We start from the raw sequence: 20,934 nt of genomic DNA on the forward strand, positions 1-20,934 counted from the left end.
GTGCTAGTCTTCCACGCAAAAATCTGAAATGTGCTAGTCTTCCACGCGATTAGTGAAATGTGCTAGTCTTCCACGCGAGAATCTGAAATGTGCTACTTTTCGACGCGAATAATGAAATGTGCTAGTCTTCGACGCGAATAGTGAAACGTGCTAGTCTTCCACGGTAATTTGAGATGTGCTACTCTTCGTTGGGAGCGACGATATGTACATACATACAAACACCCATGGGTAAAATAATAGAAACGACTTATTTTTACCAGCTTTGACTATATTTCTTTTGTTTATTATATATATAAAATAATAATAAATATTGAAGAGACGAAAGAAATATATAGCCAAAACTGGTTAAAACAAGATGTTTCTATTATTTTGGCCATGGGTGTATATATAGTATTGTTAGTATATACTGGCAGAGCGTGTATCTTACTTAAACGACATGCGTTTGTCAGATACATACCAAAAAAAATTCTCAGCAGATTACGCAAACTAGATCGACTTCTTTTTGACATATAAAAATTTTAGTTTATCTTTAATTTTTTCATGATATCATGATAATAATCGGATTTAGACAAAATTAGTCTGGGACCACCTGTGTGGTAACACCTTTCCTTTAAAAAAAGAATCATAGAAATAGGTCAACGTGGTCCAAAGTTATGCGGTAACATATGTATATAAAAAAATTAAAAAAAAAATTGTTTCCGAGGAATTGAAGTCGGTTAAAAATAAGAAGCACTTATTTCGACCACATAAACTTGGCTGAAATTCGTTTGGTTGATTTCGGTCGAAGATAGTTTGGCATTGAAAATTGAATTGGATTAATCCGATTTATTCAAGCCTACCTCTCACATAGTAGTATTTTCCGATAGAAAGGCAATAACTGATGTATTTCTGTAACTTTTGGATCCGCATTGCTAAATATTGCAAGAAACTGGACTCTTAAAAATGCTGGCAAATGGGATTGGCACCTGAATAACTCAGTGAGAGAGGAGACCATTATGTTTGCATGCATTTACAATGGCCAATGCCGCATTTCGAAACACATGTATATGTACATACATTTGTATCTATGCAAGCATAAAAGTTTGTACATACATATTTATACGCAAGTAAGCCAAAGTCACACCCCCCCCCCCCACACATGTATTAAAACGGATTTTTTACTTACGTAAAAATTTAATCAGCACTTTATGTCTTTCCAAGCGACAATATGTCCAAAATTAACTGGCGCCACATGCAACTACTATGTACATCAGAGTGTCCTAAAATGTAAGGGTGATTCAATAAGACCGCAGATGTTCGCAAAAGGGCAATTGTTTCATGTGCTTTGAGGCAAGTGGCACCGCCCTGTTGACACCACATATTGTCCAAGTCCATTTCGTCTAATTCAGGCCATAAAAAGTTTGTTATCATATAACGATAATGTTTGTTCACTATACAGCGTTACCGGCATCATTTTCGATACGATGGATCAGCCAGCCCTAAAACAATGCTAAACAGTGACTCTTTCTCAGTGCATAGTTTTTTCTTGCAGTGGGTGCAGTTCTGCTTGTTAACATATCCGTTTAGGTGAACCAAGGTTTTTTTTTTTTGAAAAATTGGCATCACCGTTTGTATAAATTTTACGTCTTGTTGAACTGAGTATCGCCACATGAGTCAATTTGCCAAAGCCTGTAGTGCCAATTGTCTGAAAAACATATTAACACATCACAAATAATTGCTCCGACAGATCTGCATCACCCTTTATTTTTCGCTTTTTGGCCTTTTTGTACATATGGCGCGGAGGCACACATCTGATGAAACGGCTCTTGGAGTTTTCGACAGAAAGGATCTGAGAAAGACTTACGGGCCTTTGCGCGTTGGCGATGGCGAATACCGCAGACGATTTAATAATAAGAAGAAGTATTCTATAAATCAGTAAACTGTCCTAAATGAAAGTTACTAAGGGTAGATGTCAAATCAAGATCTAAAACCAGATCAAATCCATTTTGAATAATCGAAGCTCCTTCATTGCTTAACATGGTGATATATTCCCAACCGCTTCTATCGGGGAAGTGAACTCGAAAACTATGGCCAAAGTCGATATCCGTAATCTGACGGCCAGAGCTTCTAAGCTGTCCGCAACTCTCCCCGAAATGAAGGCATAGCCCTTTTCCTTCATCCGAAGCCTCTTAACCGTCGTTAAATTGTTGTAGGTATAATAAGTAGATTAAGAAATAGATAAATCATCGGTTTATGAATAGATTTTTTTTTGGTAACGATTTTTGAAAGTCTCACCCATCGATCGATGGAATTTTCTTTGATAGCCTATTCTGCGTTAAGCAACTGAAAGTAGAATCAAATTGATTAAAATTCATTAAGAAATGCGAAACAATAAATAAAAACTAAGTTGACTGTATTGTTCGAACTAAATTTTCAAATATGTAACGTAGAAAGACTGAAGTACTGGTAAAAAAATGTATGACCGGTCCAAAAGTTTTTTTTTGGTATTTCGCATTTACCGATCTAATCTTTTTAAACATGTCCTTTTCGTAATTTTTATGTGAATGTATATTTACAAATATATTACTAACTTCCTCGCTTTACCCACTTATGCGAGAAGCACCTTTAAGCACTCATGGGTTATTTACGTTTTAAATTATTCCCAGTTCACGTGAAATAGCAAATTCCCCAACTCAAGTTAGTGCACGTGCAAAAACACATTTTTTTTTCGTTTCGGTACTTCGATATTCCATTGTGTTTTGTCATTTGCTTTTAAGTGCTTTATGTTAGCTCCTGTCTGGACCATAAACAAATTTGTCGCGCTCTTTACGACTGTCCAACCTTTTTGACTTTGTCTGCGGTTTCATGCTTTTTTATTTTTCCCATGTGAATTTTAATGGAAATTGTTATTTTTTTTTAAATCATTCAATTAGTGTTGTGCTTAAGTGGTGTATTTAATTTAATTAAAACTTCTTAGGTATAAAAATATAAAAGTAAATATGTATGTTCAACAAATTTATAAACCTGACTTTGTGTTTTATTCACTTGTCAAAAAGTTGAACGAATAGAATATTTAGCGACTTACGTAATTACAAAATAGCTCCATTTTATCCTGCTTTTAATTCTTTTTCATAGTTAAATTTTTTTATTCCTAGTTAATTTTTTTTCTGCTACGACGTTGTGTTATTCCTACTCGCGTTTGAGTTTTTATTTAAATGTATCTTTAATAATGAAGTATTGAAATTTGTTTTAATTAATAATTTGAAAATTCTTAAATACACGCTTTCGTACACAACAATTTAAAAATTTGACCTGCGGACTCAATTTCCGCAAAGCGCTTTTTTAAGTTTATATATATTTAAACACAATTTACGTCGTCTTAATTCAATCAAATACTCTTTGTACATATGTACTTCTTGATTCAATAAAATTACGCTCGCTCACTTTCCCTTTAACCGCCTGAATGCATGCTTTTATTTTGTACGTGGCTCAACTTGCTTGTGTCTCCTTGCTTGGCATTTTACCCAATCAACCATCTGACAACGAACTGCAGTAGTTCTTGAGCATAAGTTTATATCAACAGCAAATATCAACCTTTTATCAATCTCATAATACTAACCTTATGAAAATACTAATTGGCAATTTATCATCGAGAAACCACTGTTATGGTTATAGCTAATTTACAGGGAAATTCTGGCAACTGTCTTTCGGATTTCGTAAGACAATTCTCACTTCTAGAAAATATCTTGAAAGCTCTTTTTTATCTTACGAAGGACTAATAGAAAATATCTGCTAACGAGGAGAATATTATCTCTTAGCAATAAAACAAAATAATAAAGTAGGGTTAAAAAAATTAAATGATATAAAAAAATTGGTTTCTTTTTATAACAATAAAAATTGAATTAAAAAAACACACACAAAATTAAAAAAGACAAAAACAAGTTTTTAAAGATTAGGTGAAACTAAAAAATATTGATTGATCTTTTTCAAGCAATTAAACCTACGAATTTAAAGTAAATAAAATTAAATAACGAAAATAAATAAATTAAAAAAAAACACAATTCATAAAACAAGCTTATAAAAATTAGAATATATATTTTTCTTTTTAAAGTAATAAAACCTAAAAATGAGAAGAAACTAACATTACAAAAAACAACAATTTTTTTAATAATATCTAAAAATAAAAGAAACATTAAGCTAAAACAAGAAGCAAAAAATAATTTTATAAAAACTAAATGAAAGTATTAAAACAAATTTATCTTTTTCAAACACTAAAACCTAAAACCTAAGAGAACATTAAATAAAATAAAAAAGTTGATCAAAAAGTCATAAAACCAGCTTTAAAAATATAAATTAAAAAAGTATATACATATTTTTTTTTGAAACAATAAAATCTACAAAACTAAAAAAAATTAAACTAAAAAATAGAAAATAATTGAATTAAAAAGAAGACAAAAAGAATTCCGCTGCCCGCGGATTCGAATCTTGCATCTTGCGAATGGCACGCCAGTGCTCTGTAAGCTTATTGTAATATTTCAAGTTTTCGAGTAATTTGGTTTATTGGGTACTTGTTTGCTTTTGGAGATTTTTACTCTGATATTGACCCCATTTCACTGAAATTTGAAGCCAATTTTAATTACAAATTCATTAGGCATTTAATATAACTGGTCTTGTAAGCCAAAGATCCGTTGAATGTCCAAAATTTTCGCTAGGAAAACCAATAAAGCGGAGAAAATTTGGGCAATGAAATATAATACCTTCATTATTATTATATTGCATTAACTAGCTGATGTTGTCGACGCGTAGAGATGATGGTGTGTAGATTTTATTATTGATTGCGGAAAAGTAATTTAAAAACAGTTCACTCTCAATAATGCTGAAATATAAACCCAAAGAAGGAATTTACATATTTCGGTACATCAAGCTCTAGAACTAGAGAGAACTCAAAATATCACAGCATATCGATTGATCTCTTAATCAAGGAGAGTAACGAAAAGCCTCTTCGACTATAAGATTTGGCGAGCATTTTCCAGGCTAAAGTCTTTGTTATGAGAAAGACGTGTAAAGTAGTTGGAGCCCCAGAACGAAGCCGGAGAGGAGCACTGTTGAACTGCATAAAATTTGCCATATCGGAAAAAAGCTGACTTATTCCCTTTGGCAATTAACCGACTCATGTATATATAAACGAAATAATTCCTACATAGCTTTTTGAACATTATACAACTAGTGCCTAAATATTTATTCCAGTGGTTTGACGTTTACAGCAAGCCACTTAACTTGCGTCATTCACCACTGGAAATGCCAAAATTCAAGTGCAATTATGCTTTACCTTTCTTTTCTTTTTCTCGGGTTCTCTTCAAATATCAGGTCACGATTACTTAATTTAGCTGGGAAATTAAATCCCCTTACTTTTACTATACACATGTGTATGTTTGTGTAGGTTCACATATCCCTTCAGTCAATGTATAAATCATAATAAAGCAGCAGGAATTTTTGCTGTGTAAATAATGCATAAGTTAAGTAAGTTGTAGGCTGGCTGGACACAACAATCGAAATAATTACATGCGCTAATAAACGTTGAAAAAGCAGTGTCAGCGGGGAATGCCCACTGATGTATGTAGTTGCCAACAGATTAGTATCCCTACAAAAAATTGTGAGACTAATCTCTAAAAAGAGTATTCTGAAATTAATCTCAAGCGGGTACAATTGGGCATTAATTAGTCGCAACTAGTCGCGTACGGGTATTAATGGAGATCAATTAGTCCCCGACTCATCTCTAACGGGTACTATTAACGATTTAATGATAGGTACGCACTTACTCAATGAAATTTTATGTACGGCGTCGGCACAGAGAGAGAGTATTCGCTTAACAAAACTGTGAACCCCGGTTCGAATCGCAGCTGGCGCAAATTTTTATTTCTATTTTTATTTTATTTTATTTTTTAAAAAATGACTTGATTCCAAAAGAACCGAAAAACGGTGTAAGAAGAACCGAGGAACGATTCCAAGTGACTCAAAAAACGGTATAAAAGAACCGACACTCGATTCCAACATAATCGAGAAAAGGTTCCTGAAGAACCGAAAAAGGCTTCAGGAAGAACTGAAACTCGATTAGAAAAGACCCTAAAAACGGTTCCGAAAGAACCGAAACTCCACGCCAAAAGACCCGAACAACGGCTTCAGAGGAACCGAAGAACGATTCCAAGAGACTCGAAAATCGGTTTACAAGAACCGAAAAATGGTCTCAGGCAAAAAAAAAAAACATAAAATAAACCCAAAAAACTAAAAAACCATTCCGAAAGAGCCGAAAATGGTTCCTACAGAACCGAAAATCGGCCGCGGAAAAAGCAAGTTACAAATCTCTGCTTTACGAAGCCATTCGCGGCAATAATTGTTGGTTAAGAAGTAATTGAGTTTTTTGTAAACACTTTTTATAATCTTTCTTTGAGCCACTTTGAAAAGGCTTTTTTCCGTAACCACATTTTTTAGAACCGGAACTGGACCAACCACGCCCCTTTGCCGTTGGAGACGCACATCACTAGTGGTCACACGGTTGCGCTTATGCTCTCTAGTACGTACGTCCTCTAAACTCAAACTATCGTATAAAAAAGGTGTAAAAGCATAAAACGTTGCAATTTGCCATTACTCTTCAATCATTTTTCCAACGTAACTTTCCTTTACTTATGCACTTGTCTTTATTATTTATTTGTAATGGACTTAGGTTTCTCATTGTAAATATTTTCTTACATTTACCATTAATATAAACTTTCACACCTTGTGGTCAGCGAAACGTGGCAAATATCATAAAATTGCTTGAACGAATAGTTGTTGACATTGTCTTTGCTACCCACAGATGTAGAGTACACATACATACATACATATAAACCCTTACCACCACCAACTTAATTTTCTTCTATTTATCTTTCTGCAACCCAAACTGTAGTTGCTTTACTCACTTAAATCAAGTTTTTTTTTGTAGACAATTGAATTTTCCTTGCACCTTGTGCTGCTTTCAAAGTTTACTTAGGTACTTTCCGTTACTTTCTTTGACAAATTGATATTGTGAATTTCTTGGAACGGTGTGCAAACACTTTTGAAATATAAACTTTTAATATCCCCAGTGAAATTGATACATATATTGGGGGTATAGGAAAAGATCTTCAGTGTCATTTTACAGTTAAAAGCATGCTTCGCCGGTCGTTGTAATTAGAAAATTAAATTTGCAAAAATGGAGGATATATTTACGTTAGCGATTTCTTAGCTTGCACTGATATTTAACGATAATAGTATGCCACTAGTTACTCTTTATTAATCCATAATGAACGATAAAGTTAACTTGTCTCCTTTTTATATGCGTCACAATACTTATTTGGTTAAAACCACAAGTGTATATAGATAGCTGAGTGGAAGATCGACTTATCTCGGCAGACAGTTCGAAAATGCAATATCTCAGAAAACTTTTCAAGAATTCCCTACTACAGAATTTGGGTGAACAACGCGCTATCTCAGCTGCCGATTCATAGGTGCCCCATCTCAGCACAACTCGAACTTACACGAAAAATTGGCGTTGCAGAAAATTAACTCATCGCAAAAGGTCTTTCAGAAGTAACTGGTACTTGTGGATCCTTCGTTCCCAAATCGTGCAATATGACTGGATAAAAAAGGATCGAATTAATACAATCGTGTTGTGTCGTGTCGAATGCAAGTTGTTTTTCGAGCGTCGAGTCGATTTAAGTCTAATTTACGACGTACACAATGAGGCTGAATTATTTGCGTTATGAGGATCATCAAACTTTCAGTTCTTTGCTAAAAATAGAGTCCTCATGAATACAGTCGCTTCACTACGACACCAACATTTTTTGAAACGTTTCTCCAAAAAGTTATTTCTTCATCTATCGAGGTATGTATGTAGTACACACACAGTCGCGACATCAAACGCTGCTGCGCAAATTATAGAAATTACATGTTGGATTATTTACTTTACCTTCTTTATGCCTTCCTTTACCAATTTTATTATAGGCCAAAAACGGACAGCTAGTTGGTTTAGCAGCGCATGTACTCAACGGAAGGTCTATTTTGATTTAAATTAATCTGTAGAACGTTTTTTAGTCTCACTTGACAATGTGTTTTCACCTAATTGACGAAAAATGTGATTAACGTATTAGATCATATAGGAAGTTAAAGGACAATGAGTAGCATAACTTCACAGTAGGAGAAGTAGTAATGCATTACATGCGTAATAAATAATGTAATGTATTTCTTATGGGTTCTAGATTCTATTGCTGTTTAATATGTAATCAGCATTATAATGTATTCAAAAAGTCGCAAAAAATTCATATCAATTCGCATTCATTCCTGCATTACTGCTAATACCAAATTGAATGCCACACTTTTCCTAGGACATCGCCGTGGGAAAAATAATGCATTTCCGAATGTGAAATCGACTGTTTTACTGATAATTATTATGTATTGTATTTTGAGATTTTGGCGGCCGCTGTGGTGTAGGGGTTAGCAGTGCGCGCTGGTCAAAGCAGCATCGCAAAAAATATAGAAAAAAGGTTTTTTCTTAACAGCGGTCACCCCTCGGCAGGCAATGGCAAAGGCCAAACACTAACATATGCGTAAGCGATTAATAAGTCGGATGTTCATATTGGGATTCAGATAGAGTTTGGTGACTCGGCCGGCTCCCCATTCGGCCGTTTACCTCCAACTAAGTTTTTTGGACTACTGTGACTTGTGCTCTGAGTTATTCGTTCCTTCGTCGAGTGCTGAATGAGTGATGGAGAACTTTGAACATTTGCGTAGATAGAGATCTATGTCACTGGGTTCTGGAGGTGAGAGGAGCCGAGAAACGCGCATACTTTCTCCTGGGGTAGAAGCTTGTAGATCCTGTCCATGCTTACACATTGGGGATAGCGGTCTAATGTTGAGAACTGCTTCTACTCTGTGCAGGTAGTATTTAAAACTTTAACATAATGGATTTTGAAACGTTTAACGGCCGCTTCACATAAACCGCTCTTAGGTCCGAACGGAGGAAATGGCATGGGAGGCATGTTATTGTTAGTCAGGCAGTAAATTACGTTTCATTATCTGTTTATTAACTTATAGGCACACATTCACTTACTCTTACTATCGAGTTGCGTTGTCATTTTTCATCAGCTCTGACCGAGAATAGATATTTTTTGTGTATTTCCTAGCTCCGTCAAGGAATTGTCATTGTCATTGTTTTCGAGCAACCCATTAGTTATGTACTAATCGTCATTGTTGGAATTACCAATGTAATGGGTGACATGGCATACAAGCGGCAAGGCCTAATAGGAAATGCAAGAAAAGATGAATGGACAGGAAAGTGCATAGGCGAATAAACTGAAAACTATAAATAAATAAAATGCATGTACAAGCGAATGAAATGAAATGAGTTGTACGAAAAGGGGTCACTGCCAGGTTAAGTATGGCACAATGACAATACATATGTACATATGACAATTGTGGTCATAAACGTAGTCTGTTTTTCAACTTTTCAGCTGTTGAATGGTATATGCGCATTAGGTACAGTGCCGAACAAAAGTATTGGCGCAGTGAATTTTTTGCAATATGTATATGCAAAGTTTTTTATTCTAACTTATTTTCGATATTTTTTTATAAAAATATTGTTCATTCTACACTAGAAAACATAAAAATAAAATCTCTAAACTTTTTATTCAGATTTTTTAGAAAAATTCTAAGTATGCAGTCTTATAGCCCATTCAAATTTAGTATAACAAAGTGCAAGTTTGAAGTCGCTAGAAAATCGCGTTGGCAACTTTTTTCACGCAAGGTCTTCCATACAAAGTATATTCGATAATTATTTTTTGTATGGAGAAAATGAGCAACACTTTGCACTAAAAAAATTGCCAACGCGATTTTCTAGCAGTCTTAAACTTGCATTTTGTTGTACTAAATTTAAATGGGCTATAAAACTGCATACTTCGAATTTTTCTAAAAAATCTGAATAAAAAGCTGCAAATTAGTGTGCCAATTTGATGAATTTTCCTGAGTTTTGCACAAAGTTTAGAGATTTTATTATTATATTTTTATAAAATATTATCGAAAATAAATTGGAATAAAAAACTTTGCAAATATTGCGAAAAATTCACTGTGCCAATACTTTTGTTCGTCACTGTATATGTACATATTAGCCGCGTTGCTTTCTTAGTCGTGGGTGAGTGAGTGAGGAACCGTTAATGTGACGTATTAGGGGAGGCACTAAGTTGCTTACACGCCCACGTACATTTATTTTTTCAAAGACTTGGCTAGCTGAAAAATTATGAAAATTATGGAGGTAAATAATTCGTACACACATTTTTTTTTTGCATGGTAACAAACACCAGAATATTGTAAAAATGTTTTCAAAAAAGTTAAAACTATTCAAATAACTTAACCCAGCAAAATTCGAACAAACGCATTACCGCTGATACCTAAATATGTACATACATATGAGAGTGACAGCACTTTCCTGCTAGAAATCTTGACAGAAAGTCAATATCATATCTCCGCGGAATGAAGTAAATCGCTTTACGCTTGAAAAACGTTGGAAAATAATGCAATGCAAACCGACTAAAAAAGAGGAGGCCCGTTTAGGCTGAAAACGTGCTTTATGATACCACTAGCGGAAGCAATATATTACTTCCCTTAGAAACCGAACACCGAGTTAGCTTTGTATGGACCACTAAATCAGGAACTTTCATTCAGTTGCAGTTGGCTAAACAATCTTTGAAGTATTTGTTAAAAAATTGCTTGCCAGAACGGGATAGTGGCAGAGATAGTGCTCGATGCTCTCCACTCCTTTCTCGCCTCTGCAACTGCGACTGATTGGATACCTCAACCGCTTTTTGTGCGTGTCCCTACAATAGTGTCCGGTGATTACTCCATCTGCAAATCCTAGAAAGGAGCGGTAAAGCCGAGTGAGATCTTCAGATTGCTTTTCATAAACTTTTGGCTGACAGGTGGGTACCACCTCAATGTGTGTTTTCAGGAGGTTGGAGGTATGTCCACGTCTTGGCCAGAATTTAACTCGTCGGCTATGCAGTTGCCAGGAATGTCTTCTTGGCTGTCAGAATATGTAGTTATAAGCCGCTCCGGAATAGCGGAAGCTATGAGCCACCGAGTGACCCCCATTATGGCGTTTAGTTCTGTCTGAAAAATGCTACAGTAGTAAAGTAATATGAATAAAAAAAGGGGTTGGACGGGTGGTCTTGGAGACCTAGTAATTTGCCGATACCATTACTTAAAAGTATACATATACTCGAGTACCTCTACTATGTACTGAGCATTTTTATACTTCGCATGTACAAGTATTTGGTGGGTATAGGCCTGTATCTGTGTTGCCACAGGTTAAAAAATGTTATGAAGTACAAATATTTTTCAAACACATCTTGGCCCAGTAGACCACTCGGTTGTGATAGGGCTAAGACTAAAAGAGCGCATACAAGTAGAAAGCAAAAGTAGTAGTAAAACAGATCAGGATGTGAACCCAGCCTATGATTTTTGGAATCACCATCGAGAATTCATTTTGAAACACAAAAAGCAAAAGCAAGAAAACGATGGATCATAGCGTCTCCTGTTTTAGCGCTTTTACATAACTAACCTCGATATTTTAACGCTTAAAGAAGTGGAAGAAGATAATTGTATTATGACATTATTTCGGCTCTGCTTGGATAATTAAAAAAGATATTTAAAATACCAATAAAATATATTTAAAATACGGACTATTTCCATTAGCCATCGGTGGAATCTTAATTTAAGAACTCAAGTTGGAGATAAGATTTCCCAAGTCTCAAGATAAGCCTATTTCCGGAAAAACAGATACATACAAATATAAGTAGCCCGCAAAATGTAGGCTTCCAAAATGTATTTGTGTTTCATTTCCATTTCCAACAAGCCTGTTACTTAAGACGTAAAATCAAAAGCATACCCACATTCCGAGCAGGCTCTATTTTCCTCATTAAAAGGCATTCGAATATTACTTGTTTTTGTTGTACTTTGCATAGACAATAATGACTTTCAAACTTTTCGAAACGTAAACAAAATAACAATAGCAACTAAACTAAACACACTCATTTGCGGTTGATATGTGTAATATGTATGTATGTTTATATGTATGTATGCGGGTGGGTGGGAAGCTCCACACATACATATATACTTGAATACTTTCGAGCGTTTTACAACACTGCACGACATGGGAACACTTGTCAGTCTGAAATTGTTGAAAGACAAATAAACACTTGTTAAGCAAAATAACGAATAAGAATTGAACAGTTGAATAGCGCTTTTCAACGGCTTAAGTGCGGTAATTTGCAACGCTAAGTTGTGTTTACGAGCAAAGTGAGATAATCATTTTGAGGTGTTAATAAAAGGGAATAAATATACATAAGTGGATTTATTTGTGCATGCTAGCTGATGAAAAAAGAAAGAAAAAATTAACTAAAAAAAATAAAAATTTCAAAATAAATTGACATGTTTGCGTCAACAAGGGAATGTAAAAAATCCTAAATAAAACAAAAGAAAATTTGATTGTGTGGCAAAATTTAAAAATTGTTTGGAGAAAAAAATTTTTTTATAAAATTTTTTAAAATACATACATATATACTGTGAGTTTAATGATTTTGAATTAAAAGCCAAAAAGAAGTAATCTGCCTGTGAATTCGGAAATAGATTAGTTCCAGCCTTGTTGAAGCGAGTCCATTGTCATTGCGTCTTTAACGTCGAAAGCATATGAAAGTGAAGATAATAATACGTGTTATAACGTGCAAATATTTGAAATAAATATTTGAATTTACTCAACAACATAACATCACTGTGATTGTATGATGTGATTAATCCTTATGTGATTGCTCTTCGTGCATACATATTAAAATCAGTTCAACTGCATAAATTTGTGCAAATTGCTTATAAATACATGCATACATATCAAACCACAACATCTTCGTTGTTATTTTTGTGCCTCTTGTGGGATTTTGTGTGTGAAGTGCTATTATTTTGATTGTTGTTGGCTGTGTTTGGCCAAAGTGTTTCAGCTGCTGCTGCATCTCTGTGGCATCTGCTTGTGCTGATTTAATTACATTCATGGATGCCCAATGCAAATTGCTGCCAAAACTAAAGCTCAGTTTCAACGTAATGGGCTGCTTGTCTGGGAAACAGAAACATGCCGATTCTGCTACAAGTAAATATTAATAAAAAAAAAGTTGCAGTTATCTTATGCAAAAATAAGTACATATATTATACACTTATAAGTAAATATATTATACATTTATTTTACGTAATAAAGCTAAGCCGAATATGTGCATGAAGGCATCCGAGAACACAAGTAGTGAATTTTTGTGCTCAGAAATTCGATATGCATATCTTTTAGATATTTTCCTTTCAACCTAAATTACCTGTATATAAAGTTTTATTTATGTAGGATGACCATAACGACCTGCAGATAAAGCTTCGGTGCACAAGTTGCACTGAGCTATGTAACCTCACGGTGCAACAAAATTTAATTTCACATCAACAACATTAAAGGATAAACTTCATTTTATCTCATTAGATCGTGTTAAAGCAACTTTAAGACGAGCTATTTTGGATATTTTCGGGTAGAGGCTGTATAAGTAAGAGTTTAACCTGTTACAGTATCCAGACTTTAATTGCGCCAGAGATACGCGTTACGTTTCCCGTTGCAGCTGAAGCTCTTCTTCGGCGATGGCAGCCGGTTGAACCACGATAACGCATTCACGGGGCGAGAGTTGGTAAAAGTGATGGTTGTCTCTTGGTAAATATTGACTAAGGCCTGTCTGTACAATGTTGGGTCCAGTGGTTGTGCGATTTATTTTTGGATTTCGTATGTGAGTTCGTAGGGAGCCTGGTGGGTGGATCTGCTTCCAGCAAGTGACTGTTCGGCAGTTTACAGTTTGCAGCCGAATTGCTTCCTGCTATGAAAGTGATATTCAGGCGACAAAGAGAATTCATCTCATTGGTGTGTTTTGACTATGGGATCGAAAATAATTTTTATCTTAGAAATTTAAATTCAAAAAGTCAGACGGAAAGTATTTGTCTTTTCAACATTCAATGTGATGCTTGTTAGCCAAGGAATGTTAATTCTATATATGTATGTATATGAATTAAACCAAAAATTAACAGTTATTTTTTTACTGATATTTTGTATTCGGTCAAAAATAAAAGTTAGAACTTGACTTTTATTTTTTCGGTCAAATATACAAGTTAATATCGGACTTTTATTTCTTCGGTGAAAAATAACCGTTAAAATTTCACTAACATTTTTCTGGTCAAAAATATCGGTTTACATATTCACAGTGGAATGTGGCTGTTCAAATTACACTGGTTATCAGGTTATCTGGTTAAGAATTATTTCTCTATTGTGTGTTTTATTGTTGTAAACAGATGTAATCACTTAACCATATAACCTGATAACCAGACAGGCGCGAAGAACCACGATATGTTTTAGTTGAAACAGGAAATTTCGGAGTAAAAAATTCACCTTCTTTTCATTGAAAATTAACAAGTAATTTTTAAGCAAAAAACAAAACCGACTTCAATTCTTATATAAATATTTTGGAGTACCGTTAATTTCTTCTTGATTCAATGACTGAAATCGGTTAACGTGGTTCAAAGTTATGCGGTAATATACATGAAAAATATATACATATTCCGACGAATTGATAACCTCCTCCTTTTTTTGAATTCGGTTAAAAATTAAAACAGTTTCCGGTTCAACATTTTGATGGGAGTGTGTGTGAAATATCAAAATGGCAGTTCCGCCGTTTTCTACAGCCAACTTCACTTCTTAAAGCCCCGTGAAAATTGGATTTTCCAGCCGCTAAGGGTGGCTACCGCGTTATTTCGATATTCATCATACAAGAATTTTCGACAGTAACGACGAATCAAAATGTTAACTTTTATATTTGATCCCCTGCTGAGGAAACTAACGCAGCATAACTTAGTAGTAATAGTAGTAACGAAAGTATGATCGGAATCTGTGGAGATTTGAAGACTAGGCAGCTATTTTGATACAAAGACCGGGGATTATTTCGAATACCAAAGAGGATAGGATAACGGGATCAAGAACTCAAAGTCAGAATATGAATTTAAGGTACCGTCAGTTCTATTAGATGAGCTCAGAACTGTCGAGGCCATGCCAGAGAACTAGGTTTCTGCTTCGACAATTACTGCAAAAATTTTAAATATATTCGTTGTCCATTTTCAGGGCAAACGCTGAGATAAATAACATACGAATTTCGACCAAAGTAACAGATTGATAACAGTGTTGCCATTGCATGTACATATTTGAGAGAGCGCATATGTCCCAGATTTATGGGGTATCTCAAGTAAATGCCAAATTCAACCGGCTAAAAATATATGTACATATGAAGCTGAACTTGTGTGATCTCTTTCATAAAATATCCCGATTTTACCAAAATTTTGACTTGTGGGATTTCGCAAATAACACTGTAGGGAAACCTCAAGTTTAAAATTATACAAAAAACGACGAAACACTTAAACTTAACTTTGAGTCGTCGATTACGAATCTGTATTCTGTTTCATATTTTATGAAAAAAAAAAAAATTCAAATTTTAACAGGGCAAAAATAATAAAAAAAAAGTTTTTGTACATTTTTGCATGTCCTTTACAAAAACATCAAATTAATAATGAATCGAACCAAGGAATAAATAAAAAAAGTTGTGAATGGTCAAATTAACATACGTAATAATTTTTTTTTATGAAATATGAGCAGGGCGTTTACTTGTAATTCGATTCGAAAGTATTTTTGTCCGAAAACTTATTTTACGTACCCCCTACATAGTTCGAAATCGAATTGAAAGATTCCGTTCTCGGATTGCCATATTTGATTTACGGATATGAGCAGCTACGTAAACCGCATTTGATTTTCAACGTTACTCGAAAATTGAAAATTTATTCGAAAGCGTATGAGCAACATTTGTTTGTTTGAATTTCTTTTCAATCACAATACAAAATTTAAATGAAAATATCTTTAGAAAATGACATGATCTAATAAAATGACTCAAAATTAAGTTTACGTGTCTCCGCATTTTTTGTGCCATTTCAGCGTGCCTACAGTGTAATCGATTCATATTTGATTAGCATTTGTGTACATAAAATCAAGTTTTAATTTTTTAGGTGCAATTTCCTGCATTTATTCATATGTTTTTTTATTTGAAAATTTGGTTTTCCAACCCAGAGTGTCATCCAGCTCTCAAACTTTCATTCTCCGATCGCTCAATATTTTCTCCATAGATTTTACTGAGGACTTCTGGTGTGACGCTATTTTCGCTTAAGTTAAAATATTTTTTCCTTACCCTTACTTGTGTAATCCAGTTTATTTTAGAGTCAACTCTCTTAGTAAAAGAGCTGTCTAAGAAAAAATCGAAAAGGCGTTGTCGCAGGGTAGTAAAACAAACTAAAAGCGAATTCCATTAATTTAACACAAAAATTCAATTACGCACAGCACTCCCACCAAAAACAGATGGATGATCGGAATATCGGAATATAATTGCAAAACTACAAAAGGAATTTGTCTATAATTAATTTTCTAACTACTCGCGGCGGCAGCAGTGCGAAAAACTAGCGGCACACCTAAGTATTTATAACTATGCAACAATGTGACAGCACCTTGCTAAAAGTATTTGTTACAAAAAATAAAATAAAATTCAAGAAAAAGGTGATTCTCATTTCGCTAAATGGCGCGGTGAGTGGGCGGGTGTGATTGCTACTGAAGTCCTATCCTATCCTATGCCACTGCTAACGGCGAGTGCAACATATAAATTAAATTGAATATTCGCGCACAATTTATCGTTGCAAACACGGGAGATGCAAAAAGTGCGCGGTGCTTAGAGGGTGAAAAAGTTTGCTAATCACGCTTAGTTTGCGCTTTTCATGCTAATCAAGCAGTTACGTTTGCTTCGGTTGTGCAAGGACATGCAATAAATATGTAAGTCCTGCAGTGTTGCACTATGAACGAGTACAAGCAAGCGAGTGCTTTATGTTCAGCTGTCGTTGTTAGTGAGCGGTATTTGACAAGCTTGATGTGCGCATTTTCTGGAAATATATATGTATACAGAAGTATGTATGGAGGTGTAGCTGATGACGCTTGCTTGCTTGAGCGTTTTAATTTTTTTTTTGGCGTAAACTTTGTTTAGGTTTTCACATAGTTTTTGTTTCGGCCAATTCACTTCTCCGCACCAAAGCGACTAGTTGCCAGCTTGCTTTGTGTTAGCTGCTTTGTTCCTTGCACTTGTCAACTGCAAGTACTTTTTATTTGTTGGGAACTTTGAGTTTGGTGAAAGCTGAATTTATTATTTTGTAATTTTTTCAGACACTTTTAAGTAACTTTCGTTGTTGAGCGTCATGTTTGTTCGTTCTTTGTCCTTTATAATTTAGATTTCAAAAAAATCTAGTTGGCCTCTTTAACCTGTGTGTGACCTCTAAATTTTTTTCGTGCAATGAAAAATACTTTAGCTCCTTTTAGCTTACATAAAAAAAAAATTTTTTGTTTAGTATTTTGCAGACCAGTCCTAACTTTTAAAAGCTACTTTAACTTTTTTTTTAATTTCTCTGAATAGTTCTCACTTGAATTTTTATTAAAATGCATAATTCTAATGTATTTTTGTCCATAATAAAACCCCGCTTTTAATACTTTCGTTCTATTTGGCTGAATGGCGCAACTGCAAGTATATTTCCGCTTAAGTGCGTTCAGTTATTATGAGGCATATTTTAATATTGCCAGCGTCCAAGTCCTAATTGATATCTCTAGGAAATGTCATTACTTAGCGTTAACTTCCTGATGAGTTTTTCTATTTTCAATTCAATTATTCCACTTACTCACAACAAAAATAGTTAATAGTTAATAACTTTTGCAAGCCAAGCCAGAATAAACGCATCCATCCGGGGTCGAGTTTTTGGAGGTTATCTGCATGAAAAATTTCCGGTTATCAGAATTACAGTAAAAGCACTCACCCTTGATAAAGTGACATTATTTTCCTATTTCTTAAAAACTGGTATTAATTGGAATATGCACAAAAAACATTCACAAATTCTACGCAAAACTTTAAAATCTATATAAAAGTACGCTAATAAAAAAACACGGTTTTCTGAATTCTTTCAAAATATTCGTTCCTAAGAGACATGAAAAAGCAAGTGATCTCTTGCAGCTCACATACAACATACATTTTGGTTGTGTTAGTCTTAACGCTATGAAGTTTAAGAAAAAAGCTCAGCATATCGTATGTGGCACAGTTTTTTTTTAGAAATATTTAAGATAGTAGAAATTATTACTAACTGATTTCTAAAAGCGTTTTCGCAAAACTTTTTATGTTTCTAATGGTTGGAGGTGTCCTAAATGAATATTCCAATGTTACTCATACGCCACGTTGGTTTTTCCTTACACTGTTCGGCAGTCGGCTGGCGAATTGATGAAACCAAGTTTTTCTGAGAGTCTGGACTGTATATAGAAAAGTTATTTCTCAGTTTTCCTAGGTTGGCGATTTTAGTTTTTTTTTTCAACTGAAATTGGTGGTCGCAGAGCAGCTTCTAAAGCAATGAAAATAATTTAAATGCAAATATTTATACTATCAAAAGGCCTTTCGGAGTGGTTTTGTGTACGAGACATCTGAATTTGCAACTTATTTTTGCCAAAACGACCGCTGTATGCGCATTGCTGAAAACAAAAACATAAGGGATCATTGTCAAGAAACATTGTTTGCATTTTGGCAAAAATCAATTGCAAGTTCAGATTCCTCGGACCCTAAAGCCCTTCGAGAGGGCTTTTGATGGTATAAATATTTGCCTTTAAATTACTTTTTTGTCGGCCGCTGTGGTGTAGTGGTAAGCAGTGCGCGCTTCCACTCCGCAGCACCCGGGTTCAAACTCTAGCCAAAGCAACATCGCAAAAAATATAGAAAAAAGGTTTTTTCTTAACAGCGGTCGTCCGTCGGCAGGCAATGGCAAACCTCCGAGTGTACTTCTGCCATGAAAAACAGCTTCTCATAAAAATACAATCGCCGTTCGGAGTCGGCGTAAAACTGTAGGTCCCTCCGCTTTGTGTGACAATATCAAGGCGCACGCCACAAGTCGGAGGGGAAGCTCGGCCAAATAATAACATATGTGTAAGCGCAAATCTATTATTATTATTATTATTATTATTATTGAATTACTTTTAATTGTTTTAAATGTGCTCTGCGATCACCAACTTCAAATTGAAATAGGACGCTTAAAATCGCCAACTTGGGAAAAAGAAGAAATTACTTTTCTATATATAGTACTTATTGGTGATATCAATAGCATCACCATTTCATTTTGATATTGTTTGCCTATCATGTTTATTTATTTATTTTTAAGAATGCAGTTCATTCTCTAACAAAACGCATATAAACCCAACTTTAAAATTTTATAGAAAACTAAAAAAAATATTCAAAAAATGTTCATCGAAATTTCAAACTTTTTTCGCAGAAGTGTTACAATTTTTTTGAGTTTACAGTATTATAGCCCACTAAAGTTCCAGTAATGTGGAAGTTTCAAATGGCTAAACATTACCCATGACTTTTTAGAATTTTTTGCCGAAGGCGTTGCGGTTTTCTTCCATATAAAAATAAATTGTGTTTGCTCTTATATGGAAGCATATGCGACAAAAAACTCTCAAAAATCAACGGTAGTTTGTAGCCACTTGTAACTCGCGGCTGCTGTAGTTTAGTGCTTAGCAGTGCGCACTACCACTCCGCAGGACCTGGGTTAAAGCCCTGGTTACAGCAACATCGCAAAAAAAAGGTTTTTCCTTAACAGTGGTCGCCCCTCGGCAGGCAATGGCAAACCTCCGAGTGTATTTCTGCCATGAAAAACAGCTCCTCATAAAAATTGCTATTCGGAGTCGGCGTATAACTGTAGGTCCTTTCCTTTGTGTAGAAGCTCAGTAAAACACTAACACATTGGGTGGGTGGGTGCTAAACGAAAACGTAATCTTTATTTTAAATATATATGTATGTATTGCATCCACCTGAATGTAAGGGGCTACTACTAGTATTGCTAAATGTTTGGTTAGTCTTTTCAGATTTTTCTCCTGAAACCATACCATACTGATGCTGCAATTTAGCCAGCTATATATAAATATGTAAATAATGAGCGAATGCATACAATATAAAGATAATTTTTATTTTAACACATCTTTCGAAATCGAAATGAAATTACTTTACTTAAACTTTTTTTAATTGAATGCTTACAAAAATTGTTTGCTTTTATGAACTTCTACTTTTTCATTACCATATTTTACAGCCTTGCGGGCAGCTTTGCTGATCCAGCGTTGGTATCGGCGCTATAGAGCGCGCATGGAAGTTCGTCGTCGCTATACATGGAATATATTTACAAGTCTGGAATACGCTGGAGAAAATGATCAAGTTGAGGTAAGCTCAATCATTTTATATTTATGTATGTGTATGTATGTATATGCGTATAAGAAAACATAACTAGCGTTGGGTCATTAAAACATATTTTTTTGTTTTTACGAGACACCTAGTAGCCAGAGTCCCTGATAAAGTGCCAAGCACTTTTAATGCTTCAAATGTCAATAAATTAAATTTAACAGCGGTGTTGCAAAATGTACAAAAATAAACAGATGATGAAACTAAGAAAAACCGCAGAATTTTCCGCAAACGTGTTGGTCTCATTTTGCTGTCTTAAATATAGCGAAGCATACATATGTACATATGTGAGTTTGTGGGTACACAAATACACGCTTGCACGTGTATGTAATTTTCCTCAATGCACTGTTGCTTTCTTTGCAGGTTTCCACTTTGTTGCTTTGTCTAATTGCTCGTGTTTAGCATTTTATTTGAATGGCTGTTCTTAAAAATATTCCGCTTTTGTTAGCAATTCTCTTTTTTAACCGACTTCCAAAAAAGGAGGAAATTA

At 34.6% G+C, this 20,934-nt stretch overlaps 2 protein-coding genes across 3 annotated transcripts in view; one reads left to right on the forward strand and one right to left on the reverse strand.

Moving 5' to 3' along the window:
• LOC118739647 (probable deoxycytidylate deaminase) overlaps window positions 1-20,934 on the reverse strand; it is a 90,547-nt gene that overhangs the window by 42,210 nt on the left and 27,403 nt on the right. The gene's annotated exons all lie outside the window — the stretch shown is intronic.
• LOC118740231 (serine/threonine-protein phosphatase with EF-hands pef-1-like) overlaps window positions 1-20,934 on the forward strand; it is a 56,655-nt gene that overhangs the window by 28,052 nt on the left and 7,669 nt on the right. Inside the window, exon 3 of the mRNA XM_036471728.1 lies at window positions 20,299-20,426. Coding sequence (XP_036327621.1) covers window positions 20,299-20,426 — 128 coding nt within the window. The remainder of the gene's footprint in view (window positions 1-20,298; window positions 20,427-20,934) is intronic.

Source organism: Rhagoletis pomonella, unplaced genomic scaffold, assembly GCF_013731165.1.
Source record: "Rhagoletis pomonella isolate Grant_MI unplaced genomic scaffold, Rhpom_1.0 Rhpom_scaffold_00005, whole genome shotgun sequence".
Classification (NCBI taxonomy): domain Eukaryota; kingdom Metazoa; phylum Arthropoda; class Insecta; order Diptera; family Tephritidae; genus Rhagoletis; species Rhagoletis pomonella.